This window comes from Nicotiana attenuata, chromosome 1 (genome assembly GCF_001879085.1).
Source record: "Nicotiana attenuata strain UT chromosome 1, NIATTr2, whole genome shotgun sequence".
Taxonomy (NCBI): Eukaryota; Viridiplantae; Streptophyta; class Magnoliopsida; order Solanales; family Solanaceae; genus Nicotiana; species Nicotiana attenuata.
The window spans coordinates 52,449,991-52,472,887 of record NC_031989.1 but is presented as its reverse complement, the minus strand read 5'-3'; the positions used below and the strand labels follow the sequence as shown (position 1 = coordinate 52,472,887).

The window sequence follows — 22,897 nt, the reverse complement described above, 5'->3', positions numbered from 1 at the left end:
TAACTGCGAGGAATCGAAGTCGAAGTTGGGAGCCTTCAGTATCAAGACCCGAACACAACACCCTCCATCGGCGCCATCGACACCATGCCCTCCAGGACGAGCTCCGAGACCTCGGGAAGCAATGCCAAACAACCACACACGATTAATAAAGGACCGTGATATACGTGCCCAACTGGATACCTGTTGCTCCCAAACGCACACGCAAGTATACGTGGTCCACAAGTAATATAATGATAAGTTGAGTGTCTAACCCACAGAGACTTGTGTAAACTACTCACTAAATCACTATACTTGCTTTTAATCTAGCTAAAAGCAAAGTCCAATAACATGATTATACTGTACTACGATCTAAGTAATACTAAATTATCAAGTAACGAATTGATTGTTGTGTATTCAGTAGAGACAAGTATTCCAGGGTTGTGATCGATTCACCATTCGTATTGTGTTCTAATTAACTCTCCCTTTCATATAATTCACCCATGATTGCTAATTAATCGATAAATGCTCTCGTAGCCTTCTCCCGAAGTACTACTCACCTATTCGCAATAGATTAACGCCTATATTCCTATGAAATCAATCTATTAAGAACGCATTAAGATTATGATATTTAATTAAGCACAGTGACTAGGTATATTCCTATCCTAACCACAAATTCGCTCTCCCTAAGGGTTAAGATCATGCTCTCTTCAATTCTTCTCTAATCTAAACATGGCTTTCCCAAGCATAACATAGATAGAAAATAGAACCTAACTGTTGGCCAGACAATTAAGCAATTAAACAAAGAATTGAAGAAACAACCATATATTGGTGAATTATAATCAAGGTCAAGCTAATATCAAACAACAATATTCATGGCTAACTAACAACCCCAGAACAATGGGTGTTTAGCCACTCATGATGTAATCAAACAATTTCATAAGTTTTGATTAATTGAAAGTATTGGAAAAGATGAAGAATTCCGAGTTGTTCTTGCTCCTCAATGTTTCTAGCGTGTATTTTTGCTCCAAAGTGGCGTCCTCCCCTTTTCTTGGCTGGCTTCCTTCGTTTAATATAGGGTTTAGGGCTTAAAATCCCGTATTTTGCACTTTGGTCCCTGAAGTTTATGCGTCCTGCCGCGGTCCTACCGCGGTTACGCCAGGACCGCGGCCAGAGTGGCCTTCGGAATCTGCAGCAATGTTCTGCCGCGGTCCTACCGTGGTTACGCTCGGACAGCGGCCGGAGTGGCCTTCAGATCTGGTTTTGTCCCTTCGCTTGGTGCACTTTGTGGATATTGTATGATTGACCTCCTTTTCTCCGTAATTGATCCCAAAAGTACTCCACAGACTTCTTTTATTGGATATAGCCTGCAAAGCATGAAAATCACTAATTAGAGCATTTTGTTATCACTCTTTTCCGTAAAAGCTATACAAAAATGTGGTTCTTTAGGGCCTAATTATAGTCTAATTTACCTATTATCACCTATCATCAACACCCCACACTTAAACGTTGCTCGTCCTCGAGCAATTGGACAATCTAATAAACCCACCAACTACGTACAAGTATCAATTATAGAGGAGTACTTTAACTTTTACCCACACACTATACCCTAGACTATGATCAATACCGGCACACAAGCATGAACACACAAAAATTCATATTCTTCCCATCTAAGCATGCCCAAGTATAATATTTCACTTCAATCAATTCCAACAACCTATTTGTTACCGCCCAACCTCAACAATCGACTTGCAACCACTAAGCACCCTCAATTCATGCACTTACCCAATAAGAAAGTTTACAACATTATCAATCATTCATGAGATCATGTGCCCTCACCAACAAACGAAAGAATGAGTATAAATTGGTCCACACATTCAAATATACATTTGAAAATAATTTAAGGACATCACACAATTGAACAAAATTCACTCACTCTCACAAAGAATTCACATCCATCCCGTGGTCGTACCATAAGCTTGCCCGTAGTGTATATCTCTACTAATTTAAGCTAGCCAAATCTAGGATCAATTACGACTTATAGGTTGTATCGTAGGCTAAGGGACGGGTAGGATATATTTAGAAATAGTGACTCACCCTCCTAAGCACTTTAATACACTACATTTACAATTCAAGCTCATATTCTTCTCAACCAACCCACTTGCCACATCCAATATAGCCCTCTTTTCAATTAAGCACTTCTCTATTTTTTACTAGCACAAATCAATAAGAATTGGAGGTGTTTATTTTTTCTATATACATTCACTATCATTTTTCTTTTCTTTTCTCCACACACTCCATACAATAAAGTTCATCGGCTAGTGACCTTTAATTTCAATTTTAGTGCACCAACGGGCCCTTCCATGGTTCCACTCAAAAGCTAGTCCCCAATCTCTAGCCTTACTTCTTGTAGCGACTAAGTGCCTTAGGAGGTACAGGTTCAATCAATATCAAATTAAGAACAAAATAAGGGTATGGCTTGTAATGTGGGTGCCAAAGAAAGGTCTATAGGCTCAAAGGGGCTAGCAACGGAAAATTTTATTTTTATGTGACAAGCACATTCATGATCAAGCAAGAAAATGCCTACATTATCTCCTAGATTAGCACAACTTACAATTTCGCTTCAGTTAACACACGGGGCAAGTTCTAGACTATACAGGATAGCACAGAAAATCACAAATCCTCACACACACGTTGCACATGACTCAATCAAGACGGTTCTGTTCAACTCTCAAGTCAAACAAGCACACATAATTGAGAAATTTAAGCAATATTGCACTATGCAGCCTACAAGTAAAAAAAACTGAGAAAAGGCGTCACAAAATAGGCTATTTACTTTACTTAGGCTTCACAATCCAAACCAAGTACACGGGAAAACAGAATGTATGTCATAGCCTAATGTGCCAGAATCAATCATGTCAATGAGTATCTCAGAACGACTCAGTTTCTTCCTAAACTACTCCTAAAAAGAAATTAAAATGCTCGGTTCGAGCTACATCCTTGGAAAAGAACCGGTGCCTAAAGAAAAACCAAGGAATACTACCTAGCTATTCTAAAAAAAATAGAAAATAAAAAAAAATATAAAAGAAAACAAAAATCTTTTTGATGTTTTTAAATCGGACTTTTATCCCTCAAGAAAATTGTCCAAAAGATCCATCGTCGGAAAAAGTCTGAACTTTTTCACATTTTTTTCAATTTTCATTTTTTTTTACCTAGACTATTTCTACTACGAGTTCTAAAAGAAAAAACTAAAAAAAATAGTTTTATACAATTCCACTTCAGAAAGTAGTTTCCCCACCCCACACTTATATTATGCATAGTCCTCGATGCATGATCACAGAGAAAGATATTAAAACAAGGGTGAGAAATACTCCCTGAGACCCTCTCGGGCCTAGCTCGGTCATGATCCCCAATATTAAGGGACGGGACGACCCCACACTTAAGCTCAAACATGCTCCTCAGCTTCATCCTTGGGTACTCAGACTTCCCCTACTCTGCAAAATAAAAACAACACAAAACTTGACACTAAAAAAAAAATATCAATAACTAAAAGATATACATGTTGGGTTGCCTCCCAACCAGCGCCTGATTTAATGTCGCGGCACGACGCAGAGTCTCGCTCGAGTACAACCTTTGTCTTTTCACGATCAATCATTCCTCCCCAGTAATGCTTGACTCTATGACCATTCACCAAGAATGTCCTCTCACCATTTAAAGCTCGTAGCTCGATTGCACCATAAGGGGTGACTCTCACCACCTCAAAAGGACCTGACCATCTCGACTTTAGCTTCCCAGGGAACAGTCGCAGTCTAGAATTGAATAACGATACCTGTTGGCCAGGCTCAAAGTGACGTGGCTTGATATGCTTGTCATGCCATAGTTTGGTCTTTTCTTTATATAGCTTGGCATTTTCATAAGAGTGCAACCTGAACTCGTCTAACTCATTCAACTGCATAAATCTTTTCTCACCTGCGGCTTCAAGGTCCATGTTCAGCTTCTTAATGGCCCAATATGCTTTATGTTCGAGCTCAACGGGCAAGTGGCAGGCCTTCCCATAAACCAGCTTGTAAGGGGATGCTCCAATTGGTGTTTTATATGCAATCCTATACGCCCACGGCATCATCCAACTTTGCAGCCCAATCCTTCCTATTCACACTTACCGTCTTCTCTAATATTTGCTTGATTTCTCGGTTTGACACCTCAGCTTGCCCACTTGTCTGCGGATGATATGCTGTAGCAACCTTGTGGCGAACTCCATATTTAGCAAGAAGGTTATTCAACAATCGATTGCAAAAATGAGTCCCTTCATCACTGATTAAGGCCCGTGGAGTCCTAAATCTCGAGAATATGTTCTTTTTCACAAAAGCAGCTACCACCATGGCATCATTTGTTGGGAAAGCAATTGCCTCCACCCATTTTGACACGTAGTCAACGGCTAGCAAAATGTATTTGTTTCCTCTGGATGGTGGAAATGGCCCCATAAAATCTATCCCCCACACATCAAAAAGCTCAACTTCTAGAATATTATTCAAAGGCATCTCATGCTTCTTTGTGATTGTTCCCGTTCTCTGACATTGGTCACACTTCTTAACGAATGCATACGCATCCTTGAATAAGGTTGGCCAAAAGAGACCGAATTGTAACACCTTTGCAGCTGTTCTATCTCCTCCATGATGGTCCCCATAAGGTGATGCGTGACAATCATACAACACTAATTCTACCTCTTTTTCAGGAATGCATCTCCTCATCAACTGATCAGCACATTGCTTGAACAAATAGGGCTCATCCCAGTAATAGAAGTTCACATCATGTAACAACTGCTTTCTAGATTCAGATTGGATTTCGGGAGGGAGCACTCCACTCACAAGATAATTCACATAGTCTGCATACCATGGGGGAGAGTCTTGGGTTATAGCAAAAAGTTGCTCATCAGGGAACACTTCTTTAATTTGGCCACCCTCCTCCACGTGATCATGATTTTCCAACCGTGATAGATGATCAGCTACTTGGTTCTCTGTCCCCTTTCGATCTCGTATTTCAACATCAAATTCTTACAGCAACAAAACCCATCGCATCAAACGAGCTTTGGATTCTTTTTTGTAAACAAATACCTGATTGCTGCATGGTCCGTATGAACTATGACTTTCGTTCCCACCAAGTATGCCCGGAATTTTTCAAAGGCCCACACAACGGCTAACAACTNGATTCGCCATTCGTATTGTGTCCTAATTAACTCTCCCTTTCATATAATTCACCCATGATTGCTAATTAATCGATAAATGCCCTCGTAGCCTTCTCCCGAAGTACTACTCACCTATTCTCAATAGATTAACGCCTATATACCTATAAAATCAATCTATTAAGAACGCATTAAGATTACGATATTTAATTAAGCACGGTGACTAGGTATATTCCTATCCTAACCACAAATCCGCTCCCCCTAAGGGTTAAGATCATGCTCTCTTCAATTCTTCTCTAATCTAAACATGGCTTTCCCAAGCATAGCATAGATAGTAAATAGAACCTAACTGTTGGCCAGACAATTAAGCAATTAAACACAGAATTGAAGAAACAACCATGTATTGGTGAATTATAATCAAGGTCAAGCTAATATCAAACAACAATATTCATGGCTAACTTACAACCCCAGATCAATGGGTGTTTAGCCACTCATGATGTAATCAAACAATTTCATAAGTTTTGATTAATTGAAAGTATAGAAAAAGATGAAGAATTCCGAGTTGTTCTTGCTCCTCAATGTTTCTAGTGTGTATTTTTGCTCCAAAGTGGCGTCCTCCCCTTTTCTTGGCCGGCTTCCTTCGTTTAACATAGGGTTTAGGGCTTAAAATCCCATGTTTTGCACTTTGGTCCCTGAAGTTTACGCGTCCTGCCGCGGTCCTACTGCGGTTACGCCAGGACCGCGGCCAGAGTGGCCTTCGGAATCTGCAGCAATGTTCTGCCGCGGTCCTACCGCGGTTACGCTCGGACAGCGGCCAGAGTGGCCTTCAGATCTGGTTTTGTCCATTCGCTTGGTGCACTTTGTGGATATTGTATGATTTCCTCCTTTTCTCCATAAGTGATTCCAAAAGTACTCCACAGACTTCTTTTATTGGATATAGCCTGCAAAGCATGAAAAGTACTAATCAGAGCATTTTGTTATCACTCTTTACCGTAAAAGCTATACAAAAATGCGGTTACGCCATTACCGCGGCCAGAGTGGCCTTCGGAATCTGCAGCAATGTTCTGCCGCGGTCCTACCGCGGTTACGCTCGGACAGCGGCCAGAGTGGCCTTCAGATCTGGTTTTGTCCCTTCGCTTGGTGCACTTTGTGGATATTGTATGATTGGCCTCCTTTTCTCCGTAATTGATCCCAAAATTACTCCACAGACTTCTTTTATTGGATATAGCCTGCAAAGCATGAAAAGCACTAATCAGAGCATTTTGTTATCACTCTTTACCGTAAAAGCTATACAAAAATGTGGTTCTTTAGGTCCTAATTATAGTCTAATTTACATATTATCACCTATCATCAACACCACAGCGTAGATCCCGACCCGTACCCGCGATCTGAGTGAAAATTTTTTTGGGTTGTTTTTGAATTTTTGTTAGTGATTTGAGTGAAAATTTTGAAAAATAGCTTTGTGGAGTTTTTCAAATTTTCGAAAAATTTCAAAATTCATCTTCAAGTGAAAATTGAAAATTTTATGGCCAAACACTAATTTTGAGAAAAAGTAAAAAAAAAAATCGAAAAAAGTGAAAAAAAATTTCATGGCTAAATGAGCTCTTAAGCTATACTGATCATGTAAATGTTTTCCACTTAAATATAATTAATATATATAACTCAAAATCTTTTTAAATGGTAGGAAAATATAAAAGTAGAATAAGAGCTCGTTTGGACTTAGGAATCTTTTTATTTTTTTTTTTAAATCAGTAGTTGACCATAAAATTTTCAATTTTTGCTTGAAGATGTATTTTAGAATTTTTTGAAAATTTGAAAAATTCTAAAAACCTATTTTCCAAAATTTTCACTCAGATCACTCACAAAACTTTAAAAACAACCCAAAATTACATTCATGTTCAAACACAACTCTAAATTGCAAATATCATTTTCACTTTAAATATTTTTTTTTTTTTGAAATTTACAATTCCTATCTCCAAACGCCCACTAAGTTGATTGAGTTAAGTAACCAAGCAATTTGCACGTCCACATGGTGAATATTCTTTAGGGAAATTACCAGCTATGTTCATTTATAAGTAGCTCATTACAAAAATTGGCTAATTGATAAAATATTACTAATATTAGCCAAATTAGCCAATTAGCTATTTGTAGCAAAAAAATATCAAATTTTTGCTTTGTTTTGAGTGGGTGTTATTAGAATAGATTAGGCACAACTTAAGGAGCTTGAATCTCAGTTTTGGGATGATTTGGTGAAGTTTTGAGGTGGTTTGAATTGAAAATTCGAAGTAAAAGCTGAACATGACAAAAAAGTGATATGTGTATCACACTGTGTATCATTTTTGTATCACATATGTATCATATTTGTATCAATTGTATATCACATGTATATCCATGTATACCTGTGTGTGAGATACATGCGTGATACATGTTTGATACATGTGTCGCAGAAGACTTTTTTGAACTCGATTTAATTATGAATTTTGATACAAAACTAGTCCAAATCGCCTCCAATCTTCCTCAAATTTTGTATATTGACTTATCTATATATTTTCAATGGATTTCAACTATACCCATTGAAAAAGTTCCTTTTTTGTTTAGATTTTTTGAATATTGTATAGATTTTTGTATTTTATCACCTTATTTGCTACCTCGTTCATGAAATTTCCTTTCCGTCTTGTATCTAATGTTGCTAATCACGCTTTAAAATATGGAAGGTGATTTTTGCATGTGATTCTTTGAGAGAAAGAACCCTATTATTTGGTTTTTTAATTTTTGGTGGCTAGTTTGGTAAGTCTATGACTAATGGCTAGAGGTTGGTAAGTTGAGATTTATTTGGCATATTTTCGTAAGTTGATATTGCATTATTTCATGAAGATATATCCACCGCAAGGAAACATGCAAATCAGACTCAACTCAAGAATATTATATAATTACACGACCATAATTAAGTCGGTAGTTGTAAACAGATAAACAATCCAATTCTTTCCTTAGAACACAGTCAAATCTACCTTCATCTTACAAACCTTATTCTCCTTAAAACCCTTCAATTATCTTTTGAAATTATAACAAAAACTATCTGTAAAAAAAAACACCAAAAATGGAGTCAATTATTTCTGAGTTTGAAGGGATTCTCTTAAAAGATCCAGATCCCTTTAGTTATTTCATGTTAGTTGCATTTGAAGCTTCTGGTCTTATAAGATTTGCTATTTTACTTATGTTTTGGCCAGTAATTAGGGTTCTTGAAATTTGTGGGAAAAGAAATAAAGGGTTAAAGTTGATGATATTTGTAGCTACTGCAGGTGTAAAAATATCTGAAATTGAAGCTGTGGCTAGAGCTGTTTTACCTAAGTTTTATTTTGATGATATTAATATAGATTCTTGGAGTATTTTTAGCTCTTTTGATAAGAGAATTGTGGTGACAAAAATTCCAAGAATTATGGTGGAGAGATTTGTGAAAGAGCATTTGAAAGCTGATTATGTTATTGGGAGTGAATTAGTTGTTAATAAATCTGGTTTAGCTACTGGATTTATTAAAGATGATTTTGACTTGATTAAAGAAAAAGTTGATGAATTATTTGGTGGTGAACAACCTAGCTTAGGCCTTGGAAGATCTCAACTTGGTTCTTCATTTCTTTCTCTATGCAAGGTACGTAAAATAATGTTTTTTACACTTTCTATGCAACGTACGTAAAATAACGTTTTTTACACTGTCAGTATATATAATGTAAATCTTTCTTTTTAACTTATGTCGTTTGCTTGAATTCTAACTATATATGGATCAATATGAAAGAGCTATTTGATGAAATTACGGTATATAATTGTATAAGAAGGAACTAGATAGATTTGTTTCTCTTTGCAAGGTACCTAAATTCTTTGAAAAATATTTGTTCAAAACTAAAAGTTTTTTCTAATAGTATTATTGTCAGTATTTATAATTTAAGTCCTTCTATTTAGCTTTTGTTATTTGTTTGAATTCTAACTTTGTGATTACTGAAATTGAAAGAGCTATTTGATGAGATTTCTTGTATATAATTGTACAAGAAGGTACTAGATAGATTAAGATACCTATATTCTTTGAAAAACATTTATTCAAAATTTAAAGTTCTTTTTAATAGTATATTGTTGTTAGTATTTATAACTTAAATCCTTCTATTTAGCTTTTGTTATTTGTTTGAATTCTAACTTTGTGACCACTGAAAAAGAAAGAGCTATTTGATGAGATTTCGTCACATAATCATACAAGAAAGAACTAGATGTATAGATTTTTTATTTTTTATTTTTTATTATAACATTGACATGAGATTCTTGAAATAAAATTTTGTCACAAATGTCAATTGAAACTGCAAAAACAATCAATTCCGCAATGTATTTTAGCAGTACTATTGTCAGTATATAACTAAAATCCTTATATATAATTAATTTTTGTTATTTGTTTGAAATCTAACTTTGGGACCACTGAAAATGAAAGAGATATTTGATGAGATTTTGTCACATATAATAATACAAGAAAGAACTAGATGTATATAGATTGTTTTTTTTATGACATTGACATGAGATTCTTGAAATATAATATTGTTACAAATGTCAATTCAAACTGCAGGAACAATTAAATCCACCATTTATGAGCAGCAAAAATCAAGATCACCAACTTATGATCAAGCCATTACCAGTAATTTTCCATGATGGTCGTTTAGTCAAACGTCCAACACCATCTACATCTCTTTTAATCCTTTTATGGCTTCCATTTGGTATAATAATAGCAACAATACGTATTATAGTAGGGTTAATGCTTCCATTATCCCTCGTACCATATCTAGCTCCATTATTCGGTGGTAAAGTCATCGTCAAGGGCAAACCACCACCACCAGCCTCCACCACTAACTCGGGCGTGCTCTTTGTGTGCACGCACCGAACCCTACTGGATCCGGTGGTTCTATCCACTGTCCTGAAACGTAAAATTCCAGCTGTCACGTACTCGATCTCCCGATTATCGGAGATTTTATCGCCAATACCGACCGTCCGATTGACAAGAATTCGAGAAGTGGACGCACAAAAAATCAAACGACAACTTGAGAAAGGAGATTTGGTCGTTTGTCCCGAAGGAACAACATGTAGGGAACCATTTTTATTAAGGTTTAGTGCACTTTTTGCAGAATTAACCGATCGGATTGTACCAGTGGCTATGAATTATAAAGTAGGGTTTTTTCATGCAACAACGGCTAGGGGATGGAAAGCAATGGACCCAATTTTCTTCTTCATGAACCCTAGGCCAGTGTATGAGGTACGTAATGTTACAATTTTGTTTAAATTTAAACAATGAATAAAATACTTTTTAAATGAAAAATTGTGTCTTAAGTTGGTTTTTCTTCAATATGAATTATTTTTACTCTAACTTTCCAATCTTGTCTTCTTCAAAAACTCTCCCCATCTTCTCAAAATTCTGAACTTGAAAACTAGAAATATTTCTTGTTTTCTAAACGTAATTTTTTCATTCTTTACTTAGTGTAGAAATGAAATTTAACAAGCTCATATCCAGTAAAGCTATTTTGATATTCATTTCCATAGTTAATCTTACATAGGAAAGGAAGCAAATATACATTGTTTTTGGAAAGCGTTATGTTTCAGGACTTAGTTAACTCCCGTTTGACCATTGATTTTTGCTACTTTTTTTCAAAATTTAAAACGTTATGTTTATGGTATATATATGATCAGTTTTCTAAAAAAAATTCTTCCACTAATAAAATATCTAACTTTTTCAGATAAAATGTATGTCTAAACACAATTTCAATTTTCAAAAATTATTTTCCAACATAACATCAAAAACTCTTTTTAGAATTTCAATCAAATCTATATCCGAACACTAGCTTAATTTTATTTATCTTCTTCATTTAAATTTTTTCTACAGGTAACATTCTTGAATCAACTACCAGTTGAAGCCACGTGTTCATCTGGGAAAAGTCCACATGATGTTGCAAATTATGTTCAGAGGATCTTGGCTTGCACATTAGGGTTTGAGTGTACAAACTTTACAAGAAAAGACAAATATAGGGTTCTTGCTGGAAATGATGGATTAGTGTCACAAAGTTATGGGACAAATGGGGTTAGAAGTTTAATTAACACGTTTAAGCAAGTGGTGGGCACTTTCAATCCTTTTATTCACTGAAACAAGTAAATGATTATGAAGTTTTTTTAGAGATACGTTTCACATAATGTATTTGTTTTTATCCTATCATTGTATAAGTTACATAGAAAGAAAAAAACCTGAGATAGCATTCTTTGTATTACATCTTGTTTCATTAAATAAATTGTTAGAGCTATTCAGTGATTAAGAAAAGTTCATTTTTCTTTTTCTATTTATACTATTTCGGGAGAACTAGATTTTTTCTCTTATTTACTGTATTTTTTATCAACTGTCCAAATCTGATTTCTCTTTTAATTCTGACTGATTCTCGATAATAAAAAAAAAATACTATTCAACACAAAATTGTTGTTGTTGACATATAATTTCAAAACAGTATTTTAGAAGGCGTGGGCGTAAGTCGAGGCGTTTTACATATGTCTCAGCGAGGTATAAGTCCCATGGTTATTTAATTTTAAATATTTTATAAAATAATATAATTACAGTAAATATTTATAAACAGGTAAAATTATATAAAAATTAAAAAAAATTACCGCGCGCGCACACACAATCTATTATATGCTACTTACAAGCACAAGTAACTGGAGTTTAAAAGAATAAAGTTTTCTACATTGAGAAACAAAAAGGATGACTAACCTGCAATTTGAACTCTGAACTTGCTTCAATGAAGGAGAATAGAGTTCTCTTTGTATTTGTAAAAAAAAAAAAAATTGAATATTCGTTACTTTTGGAAGAAGCAGACTAGCGGACAAGATAAAGAATTGAAAAAGACCATAATTAGGGTTTCGATCAATAAAAAAAGTCTTGACTTTTAAATTTAATACATTTCAGTTCCAAATCAGATTTTCTCTATTTAGTCAGACTGATCCTCGATAAAAAAAAAAATACTATTTAACACAAATTTTCAGTTGTTTTAGTACGTTTTTTTTTTTGTTAAAAAGATAAGCATATATTACTTTTAAGTGGTGCGTACAGAGAGTTGATGCATAAACTGCATCATATTACAAGATAACATACTACTGCTAGGTAATATACTACTGTTACACAGTTCCATACTACTACTATTATCTACTACATTTATATTGCATCTAGTTGGAAAAGCATCAGAATTGATTGAAGCAGCGTTGATATCATTCAAAACATTCCCTTGTCTTGTAGTTTGTGCTAACATTCCATTCTTGTCTTCTTGAAAAACTTTCCGAGCAAAAACGGATCAAAAATATGTGGTACTAAGTTGTGTCCCAAACTATTGCCTGCCTTAGCTAGGTGATCCGCAACCCTATTTTGTTTTCTATACGCATGTTGAACTACTGGCTTACCTAACCGGTCCAGGCAGTACCTGCAGTCAATTAATATATTAGCAAATGAGATATTATCAGATTGAAGCATTGTGACGATTTCTTTCGCATCCACCTCCACCTCCAATGGTAATAAATTATAATCAGATGCTTGCCTAAGACCATGTATCAATGCATGCAATTCTGCTGAAGTAGATGTATCCCTGGGGACAGCAGCTGTAAAACCCAATATCTGTTCTACTTTTGAATTTCGAATATTCCACCAATGCCAGCAGTTGTTGCTGTGTGTGCTCCATCTGTTTTTAACTTATAAAAATTTTCTTTTGGAGGATTCCACTTCAGACTTGGTTGTTTTCTTTTAACATATTTGTGATATTTAGCTGCTAGATAGGAAAATTCAGCTGCTTGCTGAGTTGTATATTTGACTGAAGCTTTATCTGTAGTAAACTTATAAACATTTTTATTGCGAGCTAGCCATATATTCCACAGGCTTAGTGTAAGTACGTGCGTGGGTTCATATGATAAGGAAGTTGTAGACCGTGACAGGTTATGAGATCATGCAGCCAGATTTGTGTGTTGGTGCTATTCATTATCTGATTAATAATATGCAAGATGCCCAATTCCTGCCAGTATGCTCTAGCATTTATGCAATTAAGAAATAAGTGTCTTATAGTTTCATCCTCTTGGTGGCAGTATTGACAAGTTGCATCCTGAATTAGATTGATTTTTCTAAGGAAATTGATGATAGGCTATAATTACGTATTTTAGTCGCTTATTACACTCTAATTTACTGCACTTTAATTGAGTTTGCGCTTTAATCGCTAGTGTTTTGCACTAACGGTGTGTTTTATGCCTTAGGAGTGATTCCGAGATATATAGATGTTATGCAATGAATTCAAGTGATTTGGAGCTTTGAAGTCTGAGCAAAAGCCCAAGGAAGTAAGCCGGGATCTTATTCAGGGATCAACGGATGATAAAACAACAAAACGAAGATTTGAGGAGGCATATTGCGCACTGTCTAGTAAAATAGACATAACTTTTTGCTCAGAACTATATTTGGGCTCCACAATATATGGTTGGAAAGCTAACTCAAAGGGCTACAACTTTCATGTTTTACGTTTTTCCAAATTCCAAACAGAACAGGGTGAAAAACCGCGGTTTTCCCGCGACCGCGGCAGAACCGAGGTAGAAGATGGTCGCGGACAACTGAAGAATCAGAGGGCATGTTTGGCCGCGGTTCCACCGCGACCGCGGTAAAACCGCGGCAGGAAGCGAAAATTTCAGGGACTAAAGTGTAAAACATGGGATTTTAAGTCCTAAACCCTATATTAAACAAAGGAGGCCGGCCAAGAACAAGAGGGGGACATATTTTGGACAAAAATTAGACCTAAGGAGGCGGAGATACACTACTTTAGGGTTAGACAACACCCTTGGAGGCAAGAACACATTGGGAGCAAGGCGGGGAATTCTTCTACGAGTTTTTTCCTTCCTCTTCCTATTTTTTTCATTGTTGGTTATGACTTTTAGTATTGTAGTTTTACATACTATTATGAATAGCTAATTTGTTATCTAGAGTTTTGATAGAACCTTTTGTAGGATAAATTCTTGTTATGTTTTTATATAATTGAGCCATAGCTTTTCTCTATTTGTTCAACTACGTTTATATTCTGGTTGATTGAAGAGCTCTCAATTAGCTGTGCCTATTTAGTATGCATAACTCGGGAGAGGGTGCATATTTAGATAATTGTTGAACAACACCACTCCCAGAGTATATGAGGGATCAATAACCGAGGGTTTAAAGGTGGAATTAGGGATAACAAAGCCTTGGGTGCGATCTGAAGTGAGCTGTATTAAAAGCCAGCTAGCGTAGCTCGGGAGAGTGTCTAGTAAATTGTCGTAATTACTCGGGAGAGATTTACGGTAATAAGAGTGCTCATGATCGGTAGAGAATACTTAGGCGAAATTATAGAAGACATAGCGGGAATGATTCCGACAATTGGGGAAATCATAACTCTAGACCTCCTTAATCTTTTCTCTAACCCTCAGTATCGTTAGTTGTTAATTTACTATTTTAATTTGTTAGTTAATTAGTTAAATAGAAGAATCTTAATATCTATAAGTTAGGAATTGTTCAAGCTTGTCTTCTTGGTGATAGTGAACAGCTGTAGCTAACCCTTAGTTCTCTGTGGGATTCGACTCCGGACTTGTAAACCGAATTATATTTGCAGCGACCGCATTGTCCTTTTTATACGGCATAGTTGGGCGTGATCAGAAATCTTTAGTAGGGACCTAAAGTGTCTTCTAAATTCTGTATTATGCGAACCTCTACAGTTCCAAACTAGGAAATTCATATAGGAGTGAGGGTTGTTGATCTGCCCTATTGGAGTTTGAGTCATTGGATGGACAGCATGAGATGTCATCGGATCCAGACTCATAGGAAGCTGAAGAAGCGTCGGAATGATCACCATGGCATATTTCCCTACCCGTGGGTTGGTTGTTTGATGAAAGTTTAGACTGCATGTTATCATTTCTGGTGGACATTTTAGAATAAACTTTTTTTCGAACTATTCTTTGAGGTTGTAGAACTGAATGCCCTCCCTCATCTCTGCAAGTATTGCTGCCAACTCTTCTCTTATTTGACTGTCTAGTGTGTGTGGTGATTGTAGTGGTGATTGTGGGGGACTTTCCTGTGGGGTGAGGCTGTCTAGTGGACTCGAGTAAGGAGAGAGTGGGTTGAATGAATTTAGTGGTTGAAACCAAGGGGCATAGACCTGGCCTATGTGATGAAGTGGGTAGAAAGGTAGGAGATTGATTGTTGGGTTCCAAGTCGGGCTCATCTGACTCATGGGGTAAGGCCACTGAGGCTGAGTTGAGCTGGATGCATGGTGCTCCAGAAGAAAGGGTGTCTGGGTCGTGTACCATTGTTGTTGATTGTAAGCTTCCATTTCTAGTCTCATCCCTTCCGTCATTATTTCTGCTAAGTGAGTAGGATTATGGACTAGTAAGAACACCTCTTGGTTGTTCAACTCCGGAGTAAATATTAGTGAATACCCTTGCAAGCCCATCTCCAACCAAGATTGGAGTGGGAGATCCGTTGACATCAGTTGGTATGTGTAGATTAGTGGAGTTGAGATATGAGGTAACTGAGGTCCCAACATGGTTAACCTTGGTAAATGGAAGAACTAATTGTTGGTTTGTTTGTTCTCCCTCATGGCCTGACTCTGGTTGTTGCCTAGAAAAGTTGGTCTCTGCATTGTGAATATGTTCAGATAATTTTTGTGGAACAGTAGAGAGAGGAGAAGGATTGATGTAGTTTGTATTAAAGGAGTGGGGAGATGTATTATGCAATGAAAATAGCGGAGCAGTGGTGGTGCCATGATGGACTTCACATGGAGTGTTATCATGGTGTTTGCATGGGATTTGGGGAATCCTACTATCAATACTAATAGAGGTTATTGTAGCATGCAAAGTTGGCTTATTTAAGGTTAGAGGTGGAACAGACGTGTCTATAAAAGGTGGCTTCCTTACTGAAGTATCAAGCATGGATTGGTCTGTGGATGTCACTTGTTGATTACGTGGAGTGTACAACTGAGGTGGTTGTGGCTCCTGATGAAACGTGGGATAACAGGCTAAAGCTTGAGATTGTTTTTCAAGCAATATAGGCCTAGGGTCATTAGGTAATGGATTGGGCAAAGAGGTCGGCGTGGTAGTATCGTGTGGTGATTGGAGTGTAGTGTTGTGCTGGTTTGGCATACCTATGGCATGCATCGATTCAGAACTTTGGTTTTCTTTTATTGGGCCTGTATTCATTTGGGCAGAATTAATCCAATAGAGGAGAGGGAATAAAACATATTAGTAATCTCTATATTGGGCTTGCGTAACATTGGTGGCTGTTTAGAATTAACCCGGCCCATTAGAGGTGTATCAAGGTTAGAGTGCTTACCTGGTAAGGGTTGCTCTACTGGTAGCGCCGCCACTGCAACCGCCTTTCCTTTGTCGAGGGTGGGGTGTTTGAAGGGGTATGTATTTTTCTTTCCAAAAGTGACAGTTTTCCATTCGTTTTCATGTAGTGGACTAGGATTAGGTATTGTATACTCATAGATTGTTCCTGCGATGGATGGACAACTTCAGAACAACTGGTAGTTGCATGTCCAAACCTTCCACAGTGTGTGCAGAGAAGGTGCTGGCTTTGTGTGAATGTTTGTATCATCTATTTGCATAGATCCTATATATGGTGGTTCAGTAATTTGTGTTTGTGATTCCAGGTGTTGCTGAGGATCAGTCATGTTGAGTGCGAAGAGCGTTGAAGTGATTGAGAACATGTAGGGTTGATCAGTAGAAGTAGCGTAAAAGTGAAGAAGTTATTACATCTTGGGAGTTTCCTTTGGTAACGTCAGTTGTTTTAGTACGTACTTATTTGTTTCTTGTTGATTTCTTTGAAATTAGATTTACATTTAATTATACACTATTACATTGAGATTCGTCATTAATTTCATTCTTTAGGTTTGAAATATAAACATATATGTTAAATGATCATGTTTAAAAATATATATTACATTATGACCTATTATTAAATTTAATGACAAAAGTCGAAACTCATTAAATTTAAACTCTCAAGCGCATCTAACAAAGCCTAAATCCACTCAAGTATATTGTTAATTAAGACCAGCTATTAGACTTAATTTGTCACGATCCAAAATTTCCACCATCGGGACCGTGAGGACGCCTAACATCACACTTGCTAGGCAAGCCAACGTTAGAGTGTAACCAAACAATGTCCTTTACAATTCAGTGAATAAAAGAGAACAAGTTAAAAACAAGTGATCATAATTGCGAAAGTAAGTAAACAACTTCTTTGTTTATAAACTATTGGCAGAACCATTACTACTACTACCCAGAATCCGGTGTCACAACTCAAGAACATACTAAGATTTTCTACAAACATCATTCTGAAAGAAATTACAACTGTTTTGAAAAGAAGGAAAACAATAATGTAGAAATGTAGAAGGGAACGCCAGGGCCTGCGGACGCCAGCAGGACTACCTTGGGTCTCCAAACTGTGAACCTGCAGCCAACCTCTCAATCAGCCACTACCTGCTCCAAAATCTGCACAGAAAGTGCAAAGTGCAGTATCAGTACAACCTACCACATGTACTGGAAAGTGCCGAGCCCAACCTCGACGAGGTAGTGGCGAGGCTACGGCGGGGCAATTGCAATATAACCTGTATACAGTATGTAATAAAGCGGAAAGAAATACGGAACAAAATGAAACAGTAACTTGCAAGGAATGAATACAGAACTCAAGTATCTTATCAATACCCAGTTATAACCATTCCTTAAGTGAGATACAAAACTACAAAATAACCTACACAGTAGAAGAAAGATACATAAACACATAGACTGATGCGGTGCGCATCCCGATCCCACCATCTAATCAATATCAATAAGAACATTCACCATTATTACTCCATATCAATCCACCCTTATTTCTCCTATTGCGTCGTGCAACTTGATCCCACGGTACAATAGCAATTCACCCTTATTACTCCTCAATATATCACCCTTATTCCTCCTGTTGCGGCGTGCAACCCGATCCCACCATATAATGACATTTCACCATTATTCCTCCTCAATATACCACCCTTATTCCTCCTGTTGTGGCGCGCAACCCGATCCCACCATATAATAACAGTTAACCCTTATTCCTCCTCAGTATACCACCCTTATTCCTCCTGTTGCGGCGTGCAACCCGATCCCACCATATCAGTACCAATCACACAATAAGAACAGAAATTTCACAATTTAGCTCAAAACTCTCCACAATGTTTAAACCTCAAACCAAAACAGATGGAAAGCTTGTACATCATGAAACTTCACACAAATAATACTACTTAGCAAAATCAATCCAAAGTATACTAATAAACACTGATGACCAGCTTAAACCAATAATATGAAATAATGGAACTACGTGATATCTAATACCTTTAACAACAAAAACAGTATCCGACAAGTAGCAACTAAACATGGAAATATGAATAAAGCATGTAACGGTTAAGGCAGGAAACAAATTAATAAAAACAGGAAGGAAACAGACAACATAGATAAATTGGTGGCGCATAGGTACTCGTCACTTCACCTATACGCCACACACATGGATTTTCACATAGCAATTAAGTCGGAGATCCCTAATCCCTTGAGTCAAAGTTAGACACAACAGATACCTCAATCCAATGGCCAACTCAAAGCTCAATTACCGCTTTCCCGCTAGTTTTCACCTCCGAACCACTCGTATCTAGTCATAAATCATAATTAACTTAACAACATCAATCGCTAAAGAAATCAATTCCAATACATAATTATAAGTTTTCCAATATTTCTCCCAAAAAGTCAAAACCGACCCCGGGCCTGCTTGGTCAAAACCCGAAATTCAGATCAAAAATCGATTACACATTCACCCCCGAGCCCGGATATACAATTGGTTTTGAAATCCGACCTCAATTTGAGGTCTAAATCCCCAAATTTTGCAATCCCTAATTTCTACCTAAAAATCCTCAATTCCACCATGAAAACCCTAGATTCTAGGATGAAATCTTATAAAAAGAGGTAAAAGATTGAAAGAAAATAGTTAACAATCGCTTAATTATGATTTGGGGAAGAAATGGTCTTTGAAAAATCGCCTCTTGTGGCTTAGGTTTTGAAAATTTAGGAAATGAATTAAAAATCTCGTCTAAGTCCTTTTTACACAACTACAGATGTCACATTTGCGATCTGAGTTTCGCAAATGCGAAGCTAGAAAATACGAAGGTACCATCGCAAATGTGAGGTCCTTCACACCTCTGCTGCTTTCGCAATTGCGATGGTATGTTCGCAATTGTGAACTTAGCTCTCCACAAATGCGACGAAAAGATTGCATTTGGGATTACTGCCTCCCAACCTCACTTCGCAAATGCGAAGGATTCCTCGAAATTGCAAGGTCTGCTTGGCCCAGCTACTCTTTGCATTCGATGAGAGCCTCGCAAATGCAGAACGTGCAGGTTTCGCAATTGCGATCGCAAATGCGAGATCAGAGGCTTGCAACAAGTACAGTTATACCAGCAAAATTTCCTAAGTTCAAAGCACCCCGTAGCCTATACGGAACTCACCCGAGCCCCCGGGTCTCCAAACGAAACATGCACACAAGTCTTAAAACATCATGCGAACTTGCTCGTGCGATCAAATCGCCAAAATAACACCTAGAATTATGACTGGGTAACTCAAGCCCTATCCCCTTCCTTTCTTACTAGTAGATAGATGTAGAGCTGGAGACTCCCTCGATAGGGCATCTCAATCAGACTCTCAATCTATCGTGTAAGGAACGAAGACCATAGGCATAGGGTAATAGCTCCTTACTTGTAATTGAGAAAACCTCTTCTTCTATACGAGACCTAGCTCTTTCCACCCTTTACTAAAACTTCTTCTATTAGTATTAGATTAATCCCAACTCTCTCACTAAGACCAGATCTTGCAAACAGTGTTCTTCCTAAACGTAGTCAGCAGAGGTCAGTCTCTCTGGTGTTTCCTCGCGTAAAGGACTACTTTGGCATCGGCTCTCTCTCGTTAGGTAATTACCGAGGCGAAAGCAGCTTTCTAGGAAGTCAGTTTCCTCGCCATCTTAGTGGGACTAGTCTAAAAAACTTTCACTTACTCGGTTTTTTTTGCGGGAAGGCCCTTCTAGAATTACGTTTAATGTCCCTTTATGACTTTCCCGATCGGCGCCTCGGGTTGGTATCACCTCTTGGCAAAGTAGGCTGATGGGCAAGCCCCCTCCTGTCGCAATGGTGTGGGGCGTCAGAGGCTGTTACCACGTGGCCAACTCGAACGGGGCTGAAATTCGACGCAGAGCTTTTTGGTTGTTAAGTTATAGCAGGACTGAGCAACATCCAGCTTCCTCCTTCTCTCTCTTATTTAGCTAATGATGAAGCAAATCCCTATAGTCAAAGTAGTCCATGAAAGCATCTATTTTTTCCGTTCAAGAAATTGCTTATGTAAAGATGGGGTGAGTCTCTTATAAGATCTTCCTTTCTTCTCTTTTATATCTCATAAAGTTCAATTCCCGTTCTCAACCCATGACAATATGAGCTCGAAGCTTCCTTCGTAACTCCCGGAACTTCTTCAAAGTGTCTCCTTTACATCCCTCATTTCAGAGGGAACCTCAAAGTGGCTCTATTTCATTATATTCCATCCATATCCCAATTCCATTCATTTAATATACCTTTGAAGTCATTGACATAACAGATGTCGTTTCTAGTCTATCTCTTTCTATTTCTTTTCTATATATGGAAAGTTCTAAAATCATCATATAATAATCCACAGAAATCGCAATAGAAAATAAATAAGGGAGGTTAATAAGTCGTGTTGCATGATTTCTTTGTGTGTTCTTAAAGTTTAGGGATAATGCCGCTTTTATTATTTAATAAATATCTCTTTCCGAATAGATTTTCTCATCAGTAATGGGACGTTCGGGATGAAGCCAATCAAAGTAAAAGAAAGAAAAATCGCCCACGGGCGGGGAGTATAGAATAAGGGTTTTTAGAAGAAAAATTGGGCTTCTTATTGGGGGGAAATTCAAGCAGCTCCTTCATCTATAAGCAACTTATGATTACCTCCGTGGAAAGGATGATTCATTCGGATTGACATGAGAGTCCAACTACATTGCCAGAATCCATGTTGTCGAATTTAGCACCAAATCACATGAAATTCTTAAGAACACTTAGAAATTCCTCTTTTCTCAACTGGATGCCCGAATCACGTCAAATCAACTCCGATTTTTACCAAATTTCACAAACATGACTTATATATTATATTAAACCTGTACGGAGCTCCGAAACTAAAATACGAGCCCGATACCAACGAGATCAAACATTAATCGAATTCATTAACCATTAGATTTCCAGACTTACAATGTTTAACAAAAATTCATTACTCGGGCTAGGGACCTCCGAATCCGATTTCGGGCATACGCCCAGATCCCATATTTCAATATGGACTCACCGGGACTGTCAAAATACGAGTCCGGGTCCGTTTAGTCAAAACGTTGATCGAAATCAACTAAATCAACTTTTAAAGGCAAAAATTATTATTTTTCTCGACTTTCCACATAAAAGCTTTTCGGAAACACGCTTGACTGCGCACGCAAATCGAGAAGGAATAAAATGAGGTTTTGAAGACCTAGGAATACGAAATCGAGTTCTAAAACATAGGATGACCGTTTGGGTCATCACATAATTTAACTATTAATTTTTCTTAACAATAAGTATTTATAACAGTATTTCGTTTTACCATAAGTAGTTAATACAGTATAATATATGCCAAAATAGTAGTATCACTATGAAAACAAACACACACTAAAAACCTCTTCAAAAGATATCTCTATAAATCAAATAAACAAGTCTAAAATTGGTGAAGTAGTACTATGGCCCCCGAATGATTTACTACTATAGTAGGCAATTACTTGTAGAGTGATATCTCATTGATAAACAATTTAAAGAAAATGTTATTTTCATCTTTAACTTACAAGCAACCACAAATCCATAACATTGGTCAGTAATCAAATTCTGTGAAATGCTCTGTCTCTGCAAGTTTCTATTGAATTGTAGGTTTCATGAGATCAAGAAATCGATCTTACTTCTTTGACATTTTAGTGTTGCCGATTGCGTTTCGATTGAATTTTTTTGTCGAATTCTCCAAAATTGTTATAGTAGTAATTAATTTGGTAATTTTAGTTTACATTTCCTTAGATGTGGATGTAGTGTGTTGTGAACTCAACTCAACATATACAGGAAACGATTTCTTGATTAAACTTCCATAAACTAATTACAACAGAAATGCAAAGGATAGAGTCATAAACTAAGAAAATAGTAACAGAAAGAAAGATAGGGTGAGAGGCAGAGTCACAGAGAGAAATAGACGAGGGAGAGAGAGACTAGGGAAGGGAAGTTCTAACAATATTCAGCCTACTATACTACTGGTACTATTTCCCCATTTAACTATTCATTACAATGTACCCGACCCGCCAACCCGGATCCCAGATATAGCCCGAAAGCCTTTGTGGTGATCTTTTAGTTCTTCTTCTTGCCCTAGTTGGCCCAATTCTTGCATCTTCGGATAGTCCAATATCCTCTTTGAGCCCAAATTCCTCATCCATCATGACATTACCCCATCCTCAATAAGAACCTTGTCCTCAAGATTCGAGCAGAGCAACACTAACGTCATAGTGGTGAGATTATGAAGAGTCAAATAGGGAGCAAGAGCTCCTTCATGATCTTG

At 37.1% G+C, this 22,897-nt stretch overlaps 2 protein-coding genes across 2 annotated transcripts; one reads left to right on the top strand and one right to left on the bottom strand.

Moving 5' to 3' along the window:
- On the bottom strand, window positions 2,755-3,964 carry LOC109236023. The gene is made up of 2 exons (XM_019402258.1): window positions 3,608-3,964; window positions 2,755-2,763 (listed from the first exon to the last, which is right to left on the bottom strand). Exons 1-2 carry the CDS (start codon window positions 3,962-3,964, stop codon window positions 2,755-2,757), a joined length of 366 nt encoding a protein of 121 aa, XP_019257803.1.
- On the top strand, window positions 8,113-11,476 carry LOC109226698 (glycerol-3-phosphate acyltransferase 5-like). The gene is made up of 3 exons (XM_019391533.1): window positions 8,113-8,801; window positions 9,756-10,436; window positions 11,061-11,476. The coding sequence occupies exons 1-3, from the start codon at window positions 8,253-8,255 to the stop codon at window positions 11,316-11,318; spliced, it is 1,488 nt and encodes a 495-aa protein (XP_019247078.1). The 5' UTR covers window positions 8,113-8,252; the 3' UTR covers window positions 11,319-11,476.